Source organism: Halictus rubicundus, chromosome 7, assembly GCF_050948215.1.
Source record: "Halictus rubicundus isolate RS-2024b chromosome 7, iyHalRubi1_principal, whole genome shotgun sequence".
Lineage (NCBI taxonomy): Eukaryota > Metazoa > Arthropoda > Insecta > Hymenoptera > Halictidae > Halictus > Halictus rubicundus.
The window spans coordinates 6028678-6054042 of record NC_135155.1 but is presented as its reverse complement, the minus strand read 5'-3'; the positions used below and the strand labels follow the sequence as shown (position 1 = coordinate 6054042).

The window sequence follows — 25365 nt, the reverse complement described above, 5'->3', positions numbered from 1 at the left end:
GTAACCCGTCTCCTTTTAATTAGCCGACATTGTGCTCCTATTGGAAACCGTCGCTCCGAAGTGTTGCAATCGTCCGGTCTTAATCTAGCCCGTTGTCTTCCCGACGCTATCACGTACTCGCTATACTTTACATAACTGGTAAATATAGCTGAAAAAAACGGAACCCCGTTCCCCGTCGTCATATCGCCGGCGACGATTATCGCCTAACGGCCCAGAAAGAAATTGCCGTTTCTTTGAAGATCTATTCTTGGACGACCGGCCACAATCCCCGGATTCGCCGCAGAAAAATTGTCTCTCAACCGAGCTTAGAGCACCGAATTTATCGTCCCGAACGCGTACAGAGCGTCTCGAACGGCCCGGCGAGGTCCGTTCCGCGGAGAACAAAAGCGCGCGGTCTTATGTTTCCGTCACCGCGTATAGCGTTTATCTCCGAATGTTATTCTTCACTCTAATGGCATCATCTTCGTCGTGCATCGGCTTTTTTATCGCCGCCGGTAGATAGAAAGTGGAAGACCAGATGTTTATCCTCGTCTCACCGAGTTCCACTTCGTTCCACGTCAGGCCTGTGCCGGTTCTCCGAATCGTTTCTGCTAATTTGTTTGCGAGTTCTTCGTCATTGTTGCTCGCCGGAAGCGGCCCGTCAGTGTCCTGAGACCACGGTGCACGGGTCCACGTTGACTCATAGTCGCAGGAACTTCGTTAACAGTTGCATTATTTTTCACCCATCAAGAACAAAAGGAAAACTCTTTTTATTTTCGGACCGTTTCGGTAGTTGAGATTGCGATAATGTTGGCGGATGTATGCAGACGGTGGATGAGACCATTTTTGTCCGTTCCTGTGTCCGAGAGTGGGAGAGAGAGAATCACCGTGAATAAGAACCGCGGCCCCGCTTTTTGGCCCCGCGAATGGCCCACAAAAGCGTCCATTGTTCGAAGGGAACGACAAGATCCACAGATTCCGCGTCGTAAACCGACTCCTCCTTACCGAACATCCATCCGAAATACAAAGCGACCCGGGCGAAAAGGAAGTCGGAAGACGGGGGAGAGGGCCGGGCAAAAAAACAAGGGGTCCACACAGTCAGCCCGAAAATATCTGACTTCTCGGCCCCGAGACAAAGAAACATGTCTCGGAAGACGATAAGCGATCTGATGCGACCGAAAAATGGGGAATGAAATATCGGCTGTTCCCCACTCATAATTCCACAAACCGTTTCATTCGGTGTCCCCTCTAAATAACCTTCAAAAATTCAGCTTCTATTATGCTTCGAGCTAGAGGCCGCTACTGACGGCCATCTTTCATTTGCACGGCCTAGTTCTAGCCTGAATTAAGACAAATAAGATGAAACATGAAAATGTGATGATATTTAGTTAACTGCAAAGATTATTTAACGTTCGTAATTACTCATACATAATATTCTCAAATCTTTTGAAGAATAAGTTCTCATTATTCTCCGATTTAATGCTCCGTAGCCGCCATTTTCAATTTGCATTGCGTAGTTCCAGCCTGAATCAAAATATACGGAACATAATTTTCCAAAATTGCAGAAATATTATTAATATCTTTCGAAAAATTACTTCGACGTCGCCACTGAAGCCGCCATCTTGAATCTACAAATCGTAACTGCAGCCCTCAGATAAAATGTAAAGACAATTTTTAACTCTCAAGCCTTAAACGAAATTGTTCTTAAAACTATTATCTGACTTAATAGAAAATAAAAGACGTGATTGACTATAAAAATTCTTGTATAATTTTTATGATTAAAGTAGTAGTAAAACCTTTTGAAGAATTGATTTTCATTATTCTCCGAACTGGCGGTCGCCACGGGTCGCCATTTGTAAAAATCGAGACATAGTTGCAGTCTCACCAGTTGCGACTATTATAGTAAACCAGTAACAAACAAATAAGATAAAGCACGGTAAAATTGCAGCACCGTCTTGTTGACCGGGAAAGTTACTGCGATGTTCGCGACAAAAAACTTTAATCATCTTGGACAACAACCATGAATATTCACGACAGTCGTAATTGTTTAAAAATCGCTAATAGTTAGTGAAACAACTCGAAAAACCGTCGTGTCGGGTCGGTAAGAAACGGTCGTAGTTATCGTCTGGTGTCCGTGGCATCTGTGTGAGTTATGATAACGAACGATTAGTCTATATTCAACGATATCGCGCGGTCACGTAATAATAATTGCCGTATGTAATCAGGTCCGTCAATGAATTGATTCTTTGTATCGGGACGACGGCGTTGCCGAGGTTTTTCCGTTCCCACTGTGCACACAATGTACAAAGTCGAGAATACAGAGTAAAGATTATCCCGCACGTGGCTAATTGCAGATTCCGCGCCGATTTCAAACTGTTCCGCGTACAATCCGATACAACAAATAAAGATGCGATTGTCTGCGACAATCAGGCTCATTGATTCCGCTCGCTGTACCTTTCCAGGGAATCCTCCATTCCCTCCGTATAACTCCTCTTCGATTCTTCTTTCATTATGATCGCCACAGAAATTGTTAGATTCTATTGTTCTTTATACTTCTGGCGATTTGTTAATTCTCAATTGAAATCGAAAGCAATATTCTTCGGTACGTCCAAACTTTGAAAATTGTTTAAACTTTGAAACATTGTGTACACGATTAAATTTGTTCGTATTCAATAAATTAATATATATTTACGAGTGATTTCTCTGTATATGTCGCCAAGGCCTGCATGATAAACGTCGCGGAATTATCCTCATTACCGCGGGGTATACCTCGCTGAAAAGTGTGAACATAACACGGCTCCTGGACGATACATGACGCTGGCAAGACCCGTGTTATTGACATATGTCGAGAACTGTACTTATTGTATGAGATATATGTGGATTTTATATGCATAAAATGATAAAAATTGTATAGAATTGTATTGTATTTCTGGGTCGGAAAAAATATTTGGTTTTCGAGTTAAAATATAAGGGTTAATTCTTACACGAAATTATCAGCATTATAGAACAATGTTGAACAATTTTAATATGTATTATCTTACAAACAACGAAGCTTTCTGCACCAAGGTGTTCGATGGTTGCCATTGAAAAATCGAGCAAGATATTTCCGTAGTCGTGGATCATAGGTTTTTTCAAAATGTGTATAGTAAATTATCAGACTGGAAAAACTTAATTTTCCTTCTAGTTTTAGTATGGCATTTGCATTTTCAAGAAAAAAACTGATTTAGAACATAAATGTGTCAGCTCTACCATCACAAAAAGTTGGAGATTAACACAAGCAGTACTCGTTTCAATAATATGAGAAAACTGGTTGTGCAACTCAATGCCTACGCATAATTTTTAATATATGAAATTTAAATACTAAATTTCAAATATGTTATGTTGAATGTAACCAAGATTTTGCATAGTCTCATCTAATTGCTCTACTCGTGGCGACAGATTGGAATTTATAATTACCTAATCATATGCGGCGGGAATATCAATGAGTTGCAGAGGGAATGACTTCGGAAACGCGTGGTAAACAAAGGTATTAAACTTGGTATTGAATAAATAAAGTTGTACTAACCGCAGAAAAGTCAAAACATCTTATTTATGAGTGTTACGTTGACTCTTACCGAGTATAAAAATAAAAATCAATTTTCTTTGATTTTATGCGTTTGTGAAAAAAAAAATGAGTGGCTGCAATTTGACACATTGTAAAGATCGAAAGGTCAGTACGCGTTTTTGACGTGTGTAAATTTTTGAAATACAAGAAAGCATTCGTATTACCAAAAATGAATATCATTTTTAGTTTACCTTTGCCGCTACGAATTTTTCAATCAAACAAATTTTTCTCTCAATTCAATGTTTAAAGATCCGCAATCTACTTATAACAAATGCAGAGCACTTTTGTTTAACTGCTGGGAATTTTCGAATCAGTCAAAGCAATTTTTCTCCCAATGCGACGTTTAAAGAATAATACATGAAAGTAACAAAATATTGCATGAAGAGCCGCAGCCTACTTATAACAAATGCAGAACACTTTTTTTTCATTGCTAGGAATTTTCGACTCAGTTGTAGAAATTTTTCTCCCAATTCGACGTTTCAAGAATAATACATGAAAGTTAAAAAAAAAATTGCATGAAGAGCCGCAGTCTACTTGTAACAAATGCAGAACATTTTTATTTCACTGCTATAAATTTTCGAATTAGTCGAAGAAATTTTTCTCCCAATGCGACGTTAAAAGAATAATATATGAAAATTAAAAAAAATTACATGAAAACCCGCAGTCTATTTGTAACAAATGCATAAAATTTTCATTTTGCACAAATACAAAAATGTCCGCACGAGCGTGACGCAGCTTTCGGCTACAAACGTTTCCGATTTGTCAATGGTCGATCGAAGCAACGCGTGTATCAACGATAGTCGTTAGCGTGACTTCGAGTATATCGCGTATTCGGATCGGTTCGTAAAAATGGCCGGCCGCTAACAAAACCGCGGCAGCAATCATTGGAAGTAAAGCGAGGTTGGCAACGTTGAACGAGCGGACAGAATCGTGCCAGCCAAAATTCTTCCAAAATTCAGCCAACTGTACGACAACTCGCACTTACGCTACCCGACGTTCGCCGGCTTTTTGGAATACATTCAATTCTCTGGACTCGGTCGTCCCTCGAATAGCGGGAGAACCGCACTCGAAAATACCAGCTACACCTGCAGGAAACATTCCAATCGACTATAGCAATCAGGGAACCTTGGAACTTTGTGAAAAGTCCAAATTTTCTACCGCGGTGGCGGGAAACGGGCGCTAAACGCGTGAACTACCCTCTTGATCAACGCTAGGTTTACGGGGCACTAAATATTTCAAATTTAAATAATTAAATATGTGAATTTTTAGCCACTTCTTTTACAATATATACCCGAAGAAATAAATTTGTTGAAGACAAGCTCTCGGGCTTCGTGGCCCCTTACGGCTCGTACCCAGCGGTAGTGGGGATAATTGACACTAAATATGTTAAATTTAAATATTTAAATTTGTGAATTTTTAGCCATTTCTCTTGCAATATATACCCGAGGAAATAAATTCGTTGAAGACAAGTTCTCGGACTTCGTGGCCCCTCACGGGTCGTACCCGATCGTAGTGGGGATAATTCCGCGACGTTTATCGTCCAAGCCTTGGCGACATATATAAAGAAATCACTGTAATTTCTCATGGGGTTTCTTTGATGCTTTTCGGGCAGTCATTCGCAGTTTTATTATATCCACGTTAGGACGGGTCACGCCGCAGCTAAAAGCAGGCGAACCCACGCTAATTTTGGTTTCTCCTTCGGTATTAAAATCCGAATTCAAATTACCCGGTCACTTATACGTGCGAATGGATATTTCATTAGGTGAATTATTAATCCGCAAAAAATTGGACACGGAACGAACGAGGTTCCGCGATTACTTCGGTTTTCGTGACTGACGGAAGATCGTTAATAGTTTATGTATCGTCGGTCTTTTAAAACAGTCGTTTAAAAATCAAATTTTAACGGTGGAGGAATTATTTGTGAATTCATCGAGGATTTATCAATTTCTCCGTGGCTTTTAACGATTTTGTTTGAAGACTGCCAAGTTTTCGCAAAACGGCACCCTTCCACCAAAACATAAGTTCAATTAACTAAATCTGTAATAAAAACCACTAAATCCAGTGTGTTACAAAAATTTGTCCATGATCTCGAATCTTGTTCGAATATAATGCAAAAAGTTTTTTAACGATACATTAATTGGTTTGTCTGCAATTAATTCGTAAAGATGACCGACTTTCTGTGGTTTGATGAATGTTGGAGCAAGCCTTTCTAATTTGGTCAAACATGTATGTGATAATAATTTTTTAAAAGAAAACCAATAGACGTATCAATTTGAAACTTTATGGTTAAATATATCGATCTTCAGAGAATTTAGAAAAAATTACCTTATTACATTCAAAGTATTGGTAATTTAACTAGAGAGCCTGTCATAGATATGCCCGTGTCTGTTATAAAATCAGTAGCTGCATAAAATAGTGAAGTCAAAAAGATTTTTATAAAATGAGTGACACATACCATCGAGAATAAAATAACATCTCGAACATGAAAGTTATATTCATGATTACTAAGGAGTCTATAAATGAGCAGATAGAATTTTAAAACGGTAGAAAGATCACTTCATTTTTAGCTCATCAATGCTATTACAAAAGGACATTAATAGTAAATTAATATCAAAAGCACCAAATCTCAATCTGTCCTACAGTGTACCTAATTTGCCATTTTTCGAATATCCACAAGTTAATAAGACCAATGCCAAATTATGCAAACGGTATATTTCTCTATACATGTCGCGAAGGCCTGGAGGATAAACGTCGCGGAATTATCCCCGCCACCGAGGTGCCGCGAAGCTGGAGAGCGTAAACATAACACGGCTCGGGTATGTTTCCTGGACGATATACAAGACCCGTGTTGCTGACATATATCGAGAATTCACTGTACTCGGAGTGTGCTATCTCCTTTACCAAAAATGTCGCTTTCACGTCCGAACGGAGGAGACAATTGCGATCTTATAAATGCATAATGTTCATTTGTACAGCGCCAATCGATGGAGGTTCACTGTGAAGCAAGGCAGTAAGACTCTTACAGGAAGCGAATTAGGCCAGCGTCACTATTCATGAGCAGATACTCGAGGAGAGAAGCAGCGTAGATGGAGACGCGCGCTAATCAAATGCATCGAACGATTGTTTTGCAAAGCGAAGGAAGCTTCTGCAAAAATGCTATGATCTCATAATTTCCTTGCGCGAACCTTGAAAAATCAAATTGTTCTTCGATTCCTCCCACTGCAGTCCAAGCTCGAGTACCCTAGCTGCAAACATATTAACTTCTTCAAGAACATACACTTGTGTACCTTCGGAACCCTTTAAATTAAAATTATTCCAGATAAACATAAATTTGATATGATTACAAAAATTCGGCATTGGTCTGCATTAATTGTAAGATGCAGTAGCCATTTTTTCCGTAATAATCTCAACAAATTGAAGGTACATCGACATTCTTGAATTTCTTAAATCTTTCGACTGTTTACAATTAAGTCAACTTGTTTTTGTCTGAAATGCATAGAATCTGCAGTTTGGATATAATACAAAGTGAATTCTCGATATATGTCAACAACACGGGTCTTGCCAGCGTCGTTTATCGTCCAAGAGACATACCCGAGCCGTGTTATGTTCACCGAGGTCTCTCGAGCTTCGTGGCCCCTCACAGGATACACCCCGCGGTAGTGGGGATAGTTCCGCGACGTTTATCATCCAGGCCTTGGCGACATATATCGAAAAACCACTGTACTTCTTTAGCACTAGATCGACCGAGCGGTATAAGTACACTGCCGGATTTTATACATTTATGAGTAGGTGCAAAGAATGATTTAAAAATGTTAATTTATTATTTCCAGCTTGTTAAAATTATTAAAGTATGAAATGCCTATTTTGCTCCAGTCTCTTGCAATTAACGCAGACGATTTTTCTTTCGCACAAATATCGGCAGTCTAACTGTAAGTGACTTAAACGTTTACCTTCTAAAAATGACAAGATTGAGTGTAATCAAATATTATGCGGTTCTTATTGGAATATCTGTAAATTATTTCAATAATTGTAAAATGGGAAATTATCGACGGTGCTAAGTCTAGTGTTAATAACTTCGTCCGGTTGGAAATAGTGTATCGATGTTCCTCAATTGTTTAAATTTTTCCAGCGTTTGAGCCCTTTGTATTTTCTTCAAGCTCAGTGGACAATAGAATGAATAGTACGTGCCCATATAATGAATACATAGTACGCAATGCCATGGCGGGAAAAAGTGAGCATAAGACTCCGTAGATTCGCGATAAGGTAGAGTGACCAGGTTACCGACAAAAATAGGCGAAAAATGGTTTTCGGTGTCTCAACTTTTCGCCCTTATATGAGAATATTTTTCGCTGGGAAAGGGCTCATTCGAAAGAGGAATTATGAGGATTACCCTTGGCCCTTAGAAAGGAAAAAGATGTCCAGCTCGCGTGAAATTAATTGTTGGCCGCCGCTGAACTGTACATTTAACCGTGCACTATTCGCAGCGCGGAACGTCTGCAAATAGAGAGTCCCGCCTCGCGGAATTAAAAGCAGCCTTTAAAAACGCGTACATTATTATTACACGCTCCACTTTCGATACTCACGCACATCTGCCTTCAGCATGCGTGGCACGCGTGCACGGGAGAGAGCATCGTGTACACATACCGCAGATAAAGGTATCAATTTCATAATGACCGCCCGGCCGATGTGTGTACGCGAAACTGAAACGAAACTCTGTTAATTCTGTTAACTCTGTTTGCGATAAAAACATTATGCGCGCCGCCGGTAAAAGAAAGCAAAAATCGCGATAAAGCCTCCGCGAGAAACCGCTCCGCTTGTTAATTGTCCTGCAAATATTTACAGTAGATCCCCTCCGGTTGATCTTCTCGCGTCCGTGGTGGGGGTATACGTAATTGATTCGTTATTTGATGATACTATAATGAGCAAGATAATTCGTATTGAAAACAACAATTACCGGGAGAAACGCCGGGCAGAGAGCATCAGGTGTCGTTTTTATCGCCGTTAACGCACGGATGGCGTAATTCCAGCTGTGTAATTGCATATAATTATGTTATATATATATATTTATTTTTTTTTTGCCCCTGCAGAATAAATGATGTAACGCAGCAATTAGAGGTGAGTCGGAATAAATTACGGTCGGAGAGAGCGGAGTTAAAAGGATGACAGAAAAATGACTCAATTATAGTTCGACAGAAGCGAACCAACGATCATCAAAATTCCAAAGAGTCGGAGCAATCTATTTAATGAAGCTGAAAATGAAAGATCAAGCTCTATCGCTGGATTTGGTACGCGAATTAATTTTTAAATCTAGACGGACAATTAGCGGCCGAAGTGTTACGGAGATGCATCTTTCGCTGATGATTAATGTCGTTTTTTTTTTTTTGTGAAAATGGACGATTTCGGAGAGGGTTTTGTAAGCAATGAATTTGGAAAGAAATTCCTTTCGCTGGCTGAAAGATCCTTGGCAATAATAATTTAATGAAAGTGTTAAATTAAATATATAATTAAGTGAAAAGTTAATTGATTTTCTTAAATAATTCTTTCACCGGTGGTTATCTAACATACTTTTGCATTTTTGCATAAATGTTTCGACAACTATAGCAATTTTAATCGTACACTAAAAAATCAATCTAAATATTTACTCGCTTGTTTTGAAATTATTATTTCAGACAAGTTTTTTTTTAAGCTGCTTTTTGACACAATGTTGTGCGATCAGGTTGATGTAGGCTTCTGATATGTGAAGGGTCACCCACAGACGACGGTGCCAGGGTCCATTTCAACCCGAGTACTTAAGAACTTCGTCTAACCTTTCAGCCTATGACGATCAACTTAAATTGTAATTATATTTCTTATTAATAACAAAGTCAATTCTTCAAGAGAAAAAAATAGTGAACCTTTTCAATTTAACAAAGAAAGTTTCTTCTGCTTCAGTTTCGGATTCTATTTTAACCGAGAGTATTCCAATTATTATTTAATAATTCAGTTGGACGAAGGATGTGTCCCTATTGGACTAAGATAGAAATGTTGTAACTTTTTTCAATAGGAAAGTTGTTTAACGAGATGAGAGAACAGACTGTGATGCAACCAATAATAATTTAATAACAATTTCAATGCTAACTTTTGCTCAAATTGCGTTCTTCTGTAATTTTCTTCTCTATTCATTTAAAATTCGTTTAGGCGTTTCAAACTCACAATCAGTGAAAATTGTAACTTTCGTAAACATTCACTCCTTAACTATTTATTTCCCAGGGTACGCACATTAGGTAAGCACAACTAGCAAAGTTTCAATTTCTGAAACGCCCCCTCTAAGGGTAGTTCTATAAAGTTTCTCATTCAAAAACATAAGTACTAAAACCCCTCAAAAACCGTTTGCAATTAATAATAAGTCTGGCCTATTGCGTACCAAGCATTAAATAATTTTTTTTTATATTTGCGAGAGTTTGATAGGCATTGTTATGGCGGCGAACGTGTCAAAAATCGTCCTCGGGGTTAATACTCGACGAGGAAGCGTTGCGTGGCCTTATTTTTAACCGCGGAACGTCCGCAAACGGGGTTAGTTGTAAAATTGGAGCGATAAAGGGCGGAACACGGTGACAGTTTATTTTCGGCCGTGCAGAAAGCTAAAACGATCGAACGTGGTTCGGCGCGTAGATGATAATAGTAACAGAATGAGCCTTTTGTTGCCTGATACCCGGGGTCAACAGGCGCGAATAGAATCTTGTAGACGCCCACCGGCGCGCGTTATTATCGCCTGAAAGAAAGCCAACGCAACATAGCAAGGGCCTTTCATGACCGTGTGCAAGGATAAAAGACGTTCCTCGATAAGTAACGGTTTCATGGCGCACGATTTTTGTTCCCGGGGACGCGGACGGTGTGGAGCCGCAAGAAACGTGCACACTGCTAACGTCTAATTAAATTCCCCCGGGGCACAATGCAGAATTCATTTCTAGCATGTTCGACTCCCACCTTATTACGTTTCGCGTGCTTCGTTTGCGACTTCCGAGCGTCGGTCCTCTCTCAAATAATTATTCGAGAGTTTAGAAGTGGAAGTCATTTTGATGACGGGGCCAACACCTGTAAAGAGATTTTGTCTGTAGAACTGCTGAAGAAAATTCACCAGAAATGGAAAGAAACAAATGGAAATAGAAATGGAATAGATTCCGAAATATTTTTTTAACTAACTGGTCAAATTTTTTTAATTTCTTCAATTTTGTTTCAATGAAATTATCAGTTGAAATTTCTGATTTTCCCTTTTTTTTTTTAATTTAGTGATACTTTCACAGTATAAAGCTATGTGTGAAAAGATCAGAGTTTATTATGAGAAACAGATGTAAATGAAAAGATGAGATGCGTCTGTACTATTGCAGAGTTAATCCTCAAGTGATTTATGCAAGTAGTCTGTGAGGTCGTTTCAAATTTGGTTTTTAGAAAAACAATTATGGTAAAATATACATTTTTTATTTTGAATTACACTTTATTTTTAACGTGGGTATACAGTAAGAACAATTAGATTTTATTTAGATCTAGCACTGCTAAATAATACTCGACGAGAAGAATTAATTTTGATGTGTGTAATTATAATTATAATTATGTGTGTTAAATGGTTTTCTTCTGATTTAGTAAAAGCATTTATCTATGTATGTAGTAAGTCATATTCATGTTTTTATCGATTGTGGTTTATATGGAAAGGCTTGCAATTTTTACTTGCGTTAAGTGTCCCATTTGTCACAAATGAAACTTTGATGCTACTACCTTAATTAATATAGAAATGAAATCAGCCTCGATCAGAAGAAAACGGGGAAATTTCACTGTGATAAGAAAATAGATGGACGCACGTCAGAATTCATTTCCATAGTTAAAGGTTAGCCGAATCAAGATGATTGACGCTGTTCCCATACAAAAATTATTAACTGTTCGTTACCTTCAATTAGATACTCCAAATAAAATTAGTGTAGCATACAATATGTATGTGGTACGTTCTATTAATTTTGGTACCTTATTTTTAAATTGTGAGAACATTATTTAACAATCTTATGGTGGCAAGGCAAAAATTAAATACTGAAATTTTCAATACTTCTAGTTAAGAAATTATGATGCAGATCTTGGAAATTGTCTTCCCCAAAATTGCAAACATACGCTCACACTAGAGTTACCTTAATTACCTTCATTAATAAAAGCGTAACGACCAATGTAACAATTAAGAAGTTTACGTCTGTCAATTTATTAGCACGTTCGCTATACGAATGTCTAAGAGTCTCTTAGAATATCTAACACGGAACGATAATGATTTTTTTCCTAGAGCCGTAGTAATCGATCATTTTTAATTGATTACACAGGATCATTCGATTAGTTTTTCTAGTTAATTTTACTTGCATTAGGTACTCGTTATCCTTCATTATATGCGACGGACTGTTTTCACTTAAAATCATCCTGATTGGTATCCTAGCAGACACGTTCTTACGAACTGATTGTAAGAACCGAAATCGACGAAAATGTCTGAAGGTCATTATGTTCTCCGTTTCAATGTTAACGATTCCATTAGAAAATTATGAAACGTCTTTATACACCTCGCTCTCATCAGCAGACACCGGATCTTTACGCAACATAAAACTTTTTTACAGGTTGAAAATAATGCAGCAGTATTTGAAAATTCTTCTAATGTTTTTACTGTTTTATATTACTCCGACTTGGGTTTGTCATGAATGCATAAAATTCGCTGTTCAGTCGTCAGTAATAGATTACGGATTGTATACGTTCATGAAAAAAATGGTTTCCTTTTAAAGCTTCCTGAATATGTCCGTTGACAAATAGAAAAATAACTGCAAATTTTTATATTGTAGACACAGATTAATTTAAATTCTGAAGTGCAACAAAGTAAAAACTATAAAGTACAACATTATGTTGTATACTATAAAGTACGCCACTATAGTGGTTTCCGTGGAAAGCGTCAGTTTGAATGATACGAACCACTATAGTGGCTTTTGTGCATTCGAGGCCAGGCGCGCCGTCCCTGAGAGACAGAGTTGCGGACAAGCGCGCCGTACCTGGGCGATAGAGCTGCGGACGAGCGCGCCAAGAGCCAAGGGTAGTCACGTGACTTTTGCATAGTCAGCAGATCGGTAACTGCTGTATAATTTCCGTTCACAGCCCAGACACTGACTTAACTGTGACTAAACCTGTCTCATTGTTTACTCTGTATTATCGATATCATGAATTCTGACGTCAGAAACGTGCTTCAAGTTTTTGGCTTTATTTCGCAGAGAATCAAGACAAAATATAGCTGAATTTGTATCTGGAGATATTTTCTCTCGTGCGCTACCTCAACTTCATCCAGAAAACTCATCCAATGGCGTAAAAATGCTTGGATTCCACTGCAAACACATCGTCAATTGTTGGCCTACTTCTAACGCTTATATTACCAAATATCTGCATAATCTCGTCAGCTGATGACCAGCGCGCGCTAGATTGAACCTTCCTCCTTCGAACGAGCCCTTTCCCAGCGAAAAATATTCTCAAATAAGGACGAAAAGTTGATGCACGTGATACCATTTTTCGCCTATTTTTGTCGGTAACCTGGTCACTCTACCTTATCGCGAATCTACAGAATCTTTCTACTAATGACCTAACAGTTGAAAATTCTGTTCTCCAGAGCAATCGTTCTGAACAGAGGCGCTTGGTCCATCTGTGTAACCGAGAATAGATCTTATAACAGTTTTCGAGGCCCGATCCCGCGTTATGGTTGGCCAGCATCCCCCTAATTATGCCATTGCCCCAGATTCCGGGCACCGTGAGTATTCCCCGTGCACCGTAGGCGGTTTCGTCCTGAATCGCATCCTTCACAAGCCCATCGTCTCTGCGGAGCCCATCGTGGCGGCTTGTGTGCGTGTGTATGTGGTCACGGCACACAATGCGTCCGTATCACTTATTCGTGGTCCATTTTCCTCGGCATAAAAGAGAAACGAGAGCTCCGGGCGGTTACCGGGAGGGCACCAGCTCTCCTGCGGGAGAGCGAGAGAGAGAGAGACAGAGAGAGAGAGAGAGAGAGAGAGAGAGAGAGAGAGAGAAACTAAATTCGCCACAGAGCGGGAAACACGCGCTAGAAAGAGAGAGAGAGAGAGAGAGAGAGAGAGAGAGAGAGAGAGAGAGAGAGAGAGAGAGAGAGAGAAGCAGAGAATACGATGGTCAGGGGTGGGAAAAAGCGAGAGCACCCCATCACGGGAGCAAACACTCGGGCCTGCCGTGATTGCACGGCCGCGACCCTATCTATTATTCACCTGGCTCCCAGCAGCCCCGTGCGCGACGCGGACCGCATCACTATGACGCTCCGCAGCGGTTGAATCTCCTGCGAATTGCATCGCCAGCATGATCCCCACGTATTAGGTCATTCCATAGGTCATGTGGTTCCTTATACAGCTTCTTGTACGATTTGTTTAATTTCTCAGGATTTTAGATACTGTTAAATACTCCGGGTTCATTTGCAATTGTATAGCGCAATATCGACACAATGACTGCCATGTCGGTCGATCACAGGTGACACAATTTTGAGCGATATAATATAAACGGAACTTGTAAAAATCTGATCAACACTGTAAATACATACGATTACCAAAATTATGTAAATAAAGTTTAAACAAAATTCGAAAATGTACAGGAGCTACTGAGGCTGCAGATTTTGTGCATTTATGGCTAAACTGATCCAAATTAAAATATTGAAAATATTTCAAGAATCTAAAAATAGCGGATTCTAGTATTTTTAATTTTCGAATATAGAGATTGTAAAGATGCATCCATGAGGAATTATAAAATGGCTACAAATTTCGATAGATGCATTCATGTTATTTTTATAAAATAATATAAAGTAGTAATTTTTAGCGCTCCGTAAACCTAATGTTAATGAAGTAATTAGAAAAAGACAAAAATGTATATGCAGCTCCTAGTCGCAGTCAATGCAGACATTTTTGCTTATCAAAAATGCACATTTCGAGAATGTCGTTGAGATGCTTAGATACTTAATTATACCGTCCAATAAATCCTATGCAGATTGACAAGACACGACGTCTTGTCATAGTCTCGTTTATTTGCTTGCTGATCCATCGTTACGCACATCGAAACGTAATTGACCATGTTTGATGATGTATGTTGCAGCGGAGGCGTCGCCAGCGTGCCAAACAGCGTGGCGCCTTCACCACCAGCATCTGGAAGGATGCAGAACACCGAGACGCAACAGGATGGTGCATCGGCCTTGCACAGGGTCCTGTGCGCGGAAAGCTTCGCCGAGAAGGAGCGAAGGCTGTCCGAAATGATACTGCAGCTGCAGCTGCTCAGGGAACAATTGCTGCAACAGCAAGATCAGTCGAAGGTAGGATCAACGTTTCTTACTTCAATCGAACATTAGTCCATTCTTCCTAGTGAAATCGAGTTTACCATATTCTATTAACACTGGAACTACCTGATGAGTCAAAATGCTCCTAATTTTTTTTTTTAGAAACATTGAAATTATAAATATGAGAAAATTTTGTTATAAACTTCTTCATCGAAGTAGATATTTAAACAAAACTGGTACGAAATCGAAACAAATGCAATTTTTTGTTATTATAAGATAATATATGCCAGTTGCATTTAGTGGTGGGTTGTTCTAGTGTTAAAACTACCAGTGGGAAGTAGAAAGAATAATAATTGTGTTTATAAGCTTCTAATTTACCTTATACTTTTTACTTATAATTATATTTATACCTTGTATAAGATAACTTAGCACCACTACCAACGATCCTCAAGGCAGGAAGAACGGAAATTCGATCGATTTTCTGGATTGCGTGACTAAAATCGATATGAAATATCCATAAGCATGATTCCAGACACAATAACTCCGATGATGAAAACGCACGCGACGTTCTCGCACAATTCCCAAGGATAATCGCAAAGTACAGTGATTTCTCTATATATGTCGTCAAGGTTTGGATGATAAACGTCGCGGAACTATCCCACTACCGCGGGATATACCCTGTGAAGCTCCTCGAAGCTCGAGTAAACATAACACGGCTCGGGTATGTCTCCTGGACGATATATGCCGCTGGTTAGACCTGTGTTTGTTGACATATATCGAGAATTCGCTGTACTTAGGATCTATCGATCGGAGGGCACCTTCCAAGTTTGCGAATTGGCCGAGACCGGAGAGATGCTATCAATAGTGCAACAATTTGTATTCTCGTTATAGTCCGACATTTATTTTAGCCTCCCGCGAGCACCTAATCTTCTGGCCATCAACCCTTCTTCCCTGTGTACATTTGACTAATGAATTGCATCTATAAATGCGTGCAAACATCCAAGGATTTAGCAGTGTTGCATTATTATGACAGACTCGTTTCTTAATAGTAAATTATTCAAAGAGTCTCGAGACATTCGATTGATTCGCTACGCGTTTTTTTTGCTGCACAGTGATTATCGCACTTGCAAATGATTAAGTTGCTAGATTTCAATTTCAAATCAGACGTTCGATCAATTTAACACGTGGAAGACTAAAAACTTTCTGCTTCGATTGCTGAGAATGAGAGTCGAACTCAAGGATATTTCTTTTCTTAAGAATTTTGGGAAATTGTTAAAAATTAACGCGTGTCGCAATTCCTTTCCCAGGATCAAGATTAAAAATTATTCTTCTAACTTAAATTGCTAAAATTTCAATTTGCTACATTGATCGCAGAGAATGGAAGTCGAATAGGAAGTTTTCTCTTTTTCTTAATTATTTTGCGAAATTGATCAAAACGTGAGTTTTAAAATTTTTCTACAATTTGTACCGTACCGTTGCTTCATTTACATAACTTCAAATCTACATGCTTCAATTCAATTTTTCAAGTTCGGCAAATTTCAGTTCCATAAATTGCTTTGATCTTGGGGAATTCTTCGACAAGGTATTCGAGGTGTTAACAATTCAACTAAAAAGCCCCAGATTAAAATTCGATTAAAATCGTACAGGTAGTAATGGACGCGAAAGAATTCCGAGGTTTCAGTTTTGAAATTGTTGTATCGAAACGGGTTTCCGAATTAATTCGTTAAAAGCGCGCTAGAGTTCGAGATTAAAATAAATTCAATTAAAACTTCAGCTCCACGAAGTCGAGAGACTTTGGTGGTCGCAATTTCGGAGTCATTCTACTGGAATGGGTTTCAGAATTGAAGTCTCGACTCGCGCGTCAAGTCCGCGCAAACGAATCCTCGGCTGAATAGAGACGATTGAAAACGCGTTCCGCGGGGATGGCAGGAAATGATTATCCCAGGCAATAATTTGCACGCACCTTATTTACGTAGGAACGGGCACGTTTCCTCGAAGGCATGCGCCTCTCTCGACTGGCGAGCGTGTAACGCAGTTGAAACATGCTCGAATCGCCACGCGATTTGTTCTACATTCCACTGTGGAATCCTCTTTCGTTCAACATTCCCGTTCACGGCATATTGTAATTAGAACGTCCTATGCCTTAGAACGCCGTCTAACTACTTAACAATGATTACTTCAAAAAACACGAAATGCACCGTCGAACCATCACAGAGAGACCAACGCCGGAGCTCTGTGATCATTAGACTGTGGATATTATGCGTTTGCAAGAAAAATGACGGATGGAATACAAATCTGCAAAGCCGTAAGAAATTTTACTAGAATTGGAGGGGGTACATTTTGTGTGAACGGCTAGCTAGCTGGATAAATAATTTCTTTATGAAATTATTGGGAACGATTCTGTGGGGTCGATTGTTTGTATAAAAACGATACTAAATTTTTTCTTTTAAATATTCTACGCTGCTCCAGCAAGAAATTAAATGAAAGTATTTAAAAATTAGAATTTTAAATGTATCGAGCAATTAAAGAGACCTGGGTTATACTGTTTTATAAAAATTGTAAGTGATGGTCGTTTTTGGAGGAAAGGCAGATAATAGAGTTATAATAATAATAATCGTACAAGAACAAACTTAAAGTTACTTTGAAGGCACCTCTGGCAGCTCTAGTGTTAATATATTATGACTCGATTGCGGACTTCAATGCAATTTTCAATTTTTAAAATCAAATTATTTACTCCATTGGAGGTAACATTCCTACTAAAATTCAACCCAATTACAGAATCTATCAATTTCATTAAAATTTATCCTGGAAAGACCAAAGGAAGCTCTTGAACCCCACTATTCATAAAAAGTGAAAAATCCAATATTTTCCCGGTTCCAAAAATTCCCAAAAAATTCTATACCGTCACTTTAACTACAAGATGGACATAAAAAAAAATTGGTTATCAAAAATATTTACCGTTTATCGTTTTCTCTTAACTTCTCTATCCACATCATACAAATTAGCGATGGTATAAGTGTCACAAGCGTCGGTCTCTCTACAATCAACAATAACCACGAACAGGATTAGCAAATCTGAATTATTATTAAAATTGCAAGGACCAGGGGCTTAAAACCCGCAAAACGGCATCGATCTGGAAACTTTCGATCCTCCCATAATGGAGGATCGCGGCGGGATGATGAGTGTTGTCCCGCGGCGGGGATAATTGAAAAGCCATAAGACATTATTGCGAAACTTGACACAGGGCGACTACCGATCGTTCCACGGGTCCTCGAGCATCGATGTTCCGTCTCGTTCGTAGATCGCTCGGGAGAGACTGCGGACGAACGTGTTTGCTTAGAGCAGTTCGCAGTGCTGCGCAGCGCTGCGCAGGGATGCGCAGCGTCGCGCAGCACTGCGCCGCGGGGCGAATTTAGCGGGATATCACGCAGGAAAGGTAACATCGTCTCCGCAGCACGTAAATGCCTGGCATAATAACGGTAATACGCCGGGGCATTATCTGCACGCGCCCATTTTTGCGGGTAGACAGGTTTCTCCGGCGATTCCTCGGCTTCGGCCGCCAGTTGTTTCCCTTCCACGCGATGACCCGCGGTTTTCGAGGTCGCGCGAACCATCCAGTCATCGCGATACCCGCCGATACCATCGTCGAAGGGATGTCGGCTCCAACGGACGTCCTATTGTCCCGGGAATGCGCCGCGACGAGTCCCTGATCGGTCGAAGTCGAGACTTCTCTTCCTGGAGATCCTCGCGATTTTATACTCCGTCACGCTTCTCTTCAATCTTCGTCGGTGCTATCGACCACGTTGATATCTATTTCTTTAATTTGACTAATGATTTTTTCGTGTTTTTCCCGAAAAAATTCCAAAACTGCGGATCCGGTTGAAATCCGCTTACTGGAAAATTCCACTGCGATTGTATGCTTCGCAACGCTTTCCCTGAACTCTCATAGAGGACACTGGGCACAATGATTTCTCGACATATGTCGTCAAGGCCTGTAGGATAAACGTCGCGGAATTATCCCCACTTCGGACTTCGCCGAGGAGTGTAAACATAACACGGCTCGGGTAGATCTCCTAGACGATATATCGAGAATTCATTGTACTTGAGTTTCTATGTTCTCGCGAACGATGTTTATATTTCCTAAAGATTGCAAAATTGTGTGTGTGACTCACGGAGAATGACTTAAATTGATGATTTAAAGCAGTGATTTCATGGGGCCAAGTTGGTTTTCGGATAGCAGTTTCTACGGTTTGTTTAACAATTTCTTTCTTGTGGAAAGATCGATAATTGTTCAGAATCTCGGTTCTGCAAACGCTTGTGTATCCATAGTTTAGAATTTTATCGGTGCACCTTTAGGTGAGGAAGTAGAACTCTATTAGATCGATGGAGAACTAATTTCGCAAATTACTACGATCATTATTACCCTTCGTTAAACATAGACACCTACATACACGTTTGGTCACGTATAATATCCACCGTTCTTGACTCGCTTTCTCGCAATAGTTCAGGGCAACAAAATTCACATGTTTCAGAAATCGAGGGAATAATCAAATAGATCGTAAAAAGGTGAGAGTAAAGGTGATTCGCAATCATCATGCATGCGCGAAGGTGGCAGTCTGGAAATGAATAACTGCATATTACAAAGTCATCGCGTACATTATGACCCGACAATTTATAAACCAATAACAATATGCAGAAGAAGTTTTTAATGTTACACATTTCGTTGCAATGCAGATATCTAGATGCCAATCAACAGGCTACACGCATAATTCAGTATCTTTCTCAGATTATCCTGATTAGCATCCGATTAATATGAACTATTTTACCGCTAAAGAAATGAAAATACGAGCTCGGGCTGAAAGTATGGATTCAAAAAGCGCGCCAAGACCCGGAGTACAAAACGCAACCCGCGAAGGCGAGGACAGTCTGCCCGTTTCAAGAACCTAACTCGAAGTTGAAAAGTCCCGAAATAGTAATTCGATCCCCAAAATTCCGCGTGCGAAAACAATTCGCCACGCACCCTTCGGGATCGCGCAAAAGATTCCCTCCGGATGCCGCGTTGCGGAGCGCATCAGAACCTATTCAGGATGATCAAGGAGGCTTCTCGCGGCCCGGGGGAATCGTCTTGAGAAATCCTCCGGCGCGGAAGCGCGCCTGTGCCGCGGCGTGTCGGCCCTTTCAAGGGTGGAGAACGTTTTCTCGTCGGCCATTTCATCGGCACCGAGTGAAAACGCGTTTGTCGGCGTTTGCGCGGCGGGCACGCCTCGAGAGGCGACGTTCAAACGGAAGTGCGACGCGGAGGAAAGGAGACTGGGGCGAACAAGCGGGAGAGAGACAGAGGAATAGAGCGGAGGAGTGTGGACCCGAGAGAAAGAGAGAGAGAGAGAGAGAGAGAGAGAGAGAGAGAGAGAGAGAAAGAGAGAGACAGCGATAGACACAGAGTCGGAGAAATAGAAAAAGACATGGCAACAGAGACGGAGGGTTTTCTCGAAGAACGAGACGGAGGAGCACAGAGAGACGGAGAACCTGCGAGCCAGAGAGAGGGGGAGAGGGAGAGAGAAATCGAAGAGAAGAGAGGCCGGGAGAGAGAACGTAGGAGGAAGGCGGTAGTCTCAGCGTTCTCCTCCTCTCTGGTCCCGGAGGGCGTATAGTAATGTTCGAGCTGGCAGACTCGGGGTCGAGTGGGGGTCTCCCTCTCCTCCGTTCCCCTCTCTTTCTCTCCCCTCTCTACCCCGTATCTCCCTCCCTTCTCTCTCTTTCTCTCTCTCTCTCTCCCTCTCTTTCACCTTTCCACCTGTTATGCGACTCCGTGCCATGCTGCATTGGCACAGGTGTGCGGCCACGTACTCGAGCGCGCACACACCCGTTCCGGGGGCTACACCTAACTCCTGTTCTTTGCTCGCGCGCTCGGCACGCTCCTTTTCTCTCTCCTCTCCTCTCTCCTTCTTACCTACGGCCCGTTCCGCTCTCTCACCCCCTCCGCTCTCTTTCGCAGCAAGGCCGATCGCGTGGGCGGCGAGAGGACCACTCTCTGTCTTTCTTTCTTTCCTTTTCCTATGTTTCTCTCTCTCTCTCTCTCTCTCTCTCTCTCTCTCTCGCTCGCGCAGTCTTCCTCTTCCCCGAGGCGCCTCGGCGAACCTATACCTTCGGCTGCACCTGTGCAGGAGCATATTGTCACGCCCAGTGGCTCGACCGTGTAGACGCGCTGCACTGGCTCGACCCAAGCACTCCCTTAGATTGCTCCTCTTTTATTTACGAACTGCGAGCCACGGGCCGAGGACACGCGAGACCCGTTCGATATGCCGCGGCTCTCCGCCTTCGGGAGATCGTATCCGGTAATGGAGACCGGTATCGGGGATCCCGGTGTCTTACAGAACTGCCGGGTACCCGAGGCTGGAGAATTGTGGGATACGGTGGGCGATTTCGTCGGGCTTGGTCGGCTGATTTTTGGGGAGGACTGGCGGACATTGTAGGTATAGTACAGTCCCAGTATAGTACTGTTACCTGTGGTATAGTACTGTTTTTATGATACAAAATCGTCGAGGGGGAATTATTAATAGTCAATCCTCCGAATCCGATGCGAATGTCTGTATGTATCTGGTTCTGTCTTCTCGTAGAGAATCCTTCGAATTGAGAAGAATGGGCATCGTTCAGAATAGTGCGTTGAGAATATGAGCGATTAAAATGGATCTGAATTTTTATAGACCGCATACGTTAATTTCTGGAGGATGAAATTATTCGTATTTTAGGGGATCGAGGCAGACCTCGATTTAAACCGTGTTTCTCGATACTGAATTGTTCAACACTAAACCTACCGAGCCTTAAAAGTCACTGTACATGTTGTCTTACGAGATTGAATTTATTTGGATTTTAATTTTTTCATTTTAATTTCAGTAATTGTAAAATAACAAATCTGGAACCGGTCATATTGACTGGTGGTGGTAGGTTTAATGTTAAGCAATTTGTCTATTGACTGGCGGACATTGTAGATATAGTACAGTGAAACCTGTTTTTGTGAAAAAAAAATATTCAGAAACTTCATAAATGTTATATAAAATATATAACAAATAATTTTTTACAACATGTTAAAGAAAATTTTTTTTGCGGTGGAGGGGGACCGCATAAAAAAATGTCGAAGATTTACGAAATAGCGAGAAAGTGCTTTCCAAACAAAATAAATAATTAAATTACATATGGAAACATTTAAAAAAAAAAATGTAATTTCTCATTTTAAACATGGAGCAATTTTCAAAATGCACATAATTCAATACTGCTCGTCGTAGTACAAAACGCGCATCTTCTTGCGATGAGCTGGTTCAAAATTGCTTTCGTCACTTGAAGATATTAGAGTTGATTTATTTTTTGTTACCGTGAAGTCAGTGATAAGTTTTTGCGACGACGGTCGTTTGATTAGCTGTTTGTAAACGTCACGATAGCCGGATAAATCGCACAAAACAAATCGCATAGAGAAGGACCGCACAAAAACAGGTTTGACTGTACTAATAATGGTACTAATAATGGTACTACATCTACAATTTCCGCCAGTCGTCCCCAAAAATCAGCCAACCCAATCCGACGAAATCGCCCACCATATCCCACAATTCTGTCTCTCATCACTTCACCTAATTTTTAAAGCATCACTTGATACTTGTATTTGATGTAATAAAGTTGTTACTATATTCTATGCTTATTCTTCCTTTCTTAACAATTTTTCTACTGCTATTAATACATAGATTTTAATAGTTAAAAGTTTAGTTTTAATAGCTTATTTTTAATAGTTATACTGTACCAAAAGCAAACTTAAAAACGTACTTTTATATAGTAATCAATGGACTGCGGATCTTTGCTTCTTTAACACCACAACTACCGAATGAGTCAAAATGATTTGCTCCTAATTTTTGCTTTTGGAAATAATGAACTTATAAACATGTTTTCATGGGGAAATTTTTTAATGAACTTCTCTATCGACGTAGATATTCAAACAAAACTGGTACGAAATCTAAAGAAATGCAATTTTGTTGTTATTATAAGGCATTCTATGCCAGTTGCGTTTACTGCTTGGTGGTTCTAGTGTCAATAACTTTAAAAAGCTGGGAACAATGTGTACTGTTTACTCTTCCAAAATTCACAGACCCATTTCTGCCTTAAATGCATAAAATCCGCAATCGGATAATAAAATACGAAATTATTAGATTACAGCACTGGTGCTGCCTTGTTGGTTCACGATTGAAGTCGTTGTTGCTATTACAGAATCTATTGAAAGGTCCTCCGCCATACACTTTCAAAAATAATGGAATAATTACTGATAGATGTGTTAGCATTCTTTCCAAAAATGAGGATCACAGCAGAGTTAGTTTTATCGTCACGAACACAATACATGCTCGGATAACGTTTTCAAAACGCTGAGTTCAAATGAAATACTCCAGTGTCCAAGTAGATCGGGGATTCTTCTGCAAAATAAAAATAAAACATTAATTTCTTTTCTTGAAAATCTGAATACGTTGAACATATAACTAGGCTGCGGATGTTGACGCAATTTGCAATTTTTTTTAGAGCTATTTTAAGAAAGTGGAGTCAAATAAAATTTTATTTGGTAGTAGCCTTTGTAGATCTGAAATAAATTAAAAATTCTACTAAACTCTGTCGAATGTTATATTTTCGCATCTCTTGAAAATTTCCAGAACCCATAAATGCATAAAGATCCGCAGTCTACATGAAACAATAGCATTAGTAAATTCTTTAAATGTCTTCCCTGTTTTATATTCTATCTACTCGCGTTTGTCATAAGTGCATAAAATTATCAGTTTAGTTATAAGGATTAAATTTAGAGAATCATCGAGCTGAGAACGAAACTGGTACTGTTCCAATGATTCGATGAAGAAGCGGTCGTGGTATTATCAAAACCCGAGGGTCCTCGTGGAAGATGTCACGAGCGGGATAAAACGTCCTCGCCGGAAGTCATCTTTTTCTAGCTTCCTCCCCGCGACGAGTGTTTCCTTCTTCGAGTCGGGGATTTTTCTTCCGGAAAAATTCTTCCGCGGGACGAGCCATTGCCTCGGGGATCGGGGACTAAAGCGATTCCGGGTCTGAAACGTCCTTGACAGGGCACCGGAAAAGGACCCTTCAGCATGCGAACCACCTTCATTCATCGACCCCCATTCACCGGCGCCGCGGCCTTCCTTCTTACCTGGTCAGGCATGTTCGACCTTCGTCGTACACAGATATTTGATGACTCTCGACGAGAGAGAGAGTGCCGCAAGTGAGCATGAAATTTCCGCTCGCTGTGCGCCTATCTTGCACGCTCTCTCTCTCTCTCTCTCTCTCTCTCTCTCTCTCTCTCTCTCTTTCCCTCTCTCTGTATGTGTGCCGCTGATTGAAGCCGGAAGCTTTGGGGAATTCAAAGCGGCCCGCTGCTGCCGCGTTTTATGCCGCCGTCGAACTAATTGCGATTGCGTTAATTACAATTAGATGATGTTGCATATCCCCGCGACCGAGGATCCCAGTAAACGACGCCGTTGCGGTTGCAATAGTATTTTCCTTCTACGAACGTCTTGTCTTTGTTCATGGCGACTCCGAAACGAAGTTTGAGGATTGCGCAGCCATTTTGCGAATTCGTATTTAGCCTAATAAAATTATGTATAATATTGCGTTAATTACAGAAATAAGACATGCTGTATAAGACTATAGCTATAATTTTCATTTACTGAATATCTTTGTTGACATTATCTTGAGAATCATGTTAGGGGACTGTGTAGACATTTTCCGAATCCGCAGTTGGTACAATAAAATAGTCCATGATGTTGTATTAATTACAATTGGATAATGTTATACGTTCCCTGGTTGGAAGATCTGTGAATTTTGTTCATGTTTGTTAGCGGATTATCTATAATGTCGGTACAGGAATTTGTGAATAATATTGTGTTACTTACAGTGGGATAATGTTTAATGTCTTTTGTTAGAAGGTTTTCTTTTCTGGAGTATTTTTGTTAATGATATCCCGAATATAATAGTATTCTGATTATTTTATTTGCAGATTTTCCGAATTCGTAAATGATGGAATAAAGTTGTCAATGATACAGTTAACGTTAATCCGTAATTAAATGTATCAGATTCTGGTGCTCTTCGGAAGCTATTGCGGGATTCTTGGGACATCGATCGAATAAGTCAATCATTGTCAAATGTCGTTGGCAAGTGGATTAAATTTATACTCGGAGCAAATCGAGTCCGATACAAAATCGTCGAGGGGGAATTATTAATAGTCGATCCTCCGAATCCGATGTGCTTTATCTGGTTCTATCTTCTCGTAGAGAATTCTTCGAGTTGAGAAGAATGGAAATCGTTCAGAATAGTGCGTTGAGAATATGAGAGATTAAAATGGATATGAATTTTTATAGATCGCATACGTTAATTTCTGGGAGATGAAATTATTCGTATTTTAGGGAATCGAGGCAGATCTCGA

General features: G+C 40.3%; 1 protein-coding gene across 1 annotated transcript in view; it reads left to right on the top strand.

Moving 5' to 3' along the window:
• The window catches only part of Sox102f (transcription factor Sox102F), a 139638-nt gene that overhangs the window by 49120 nt on the left and 65153 nt on the right, over window positions 1–25365 (top strand). The window contains exon 3 of the mRNA XM_076790542.1: window positions 14729–14942. Within this exon, the coding sequence (XP_076646657.1) occupies window positions 14729–14942 (214 nt within the window). The remainder of the gene's footprint in view (window positions 1–14728; window positions 14943–25365) is intronic.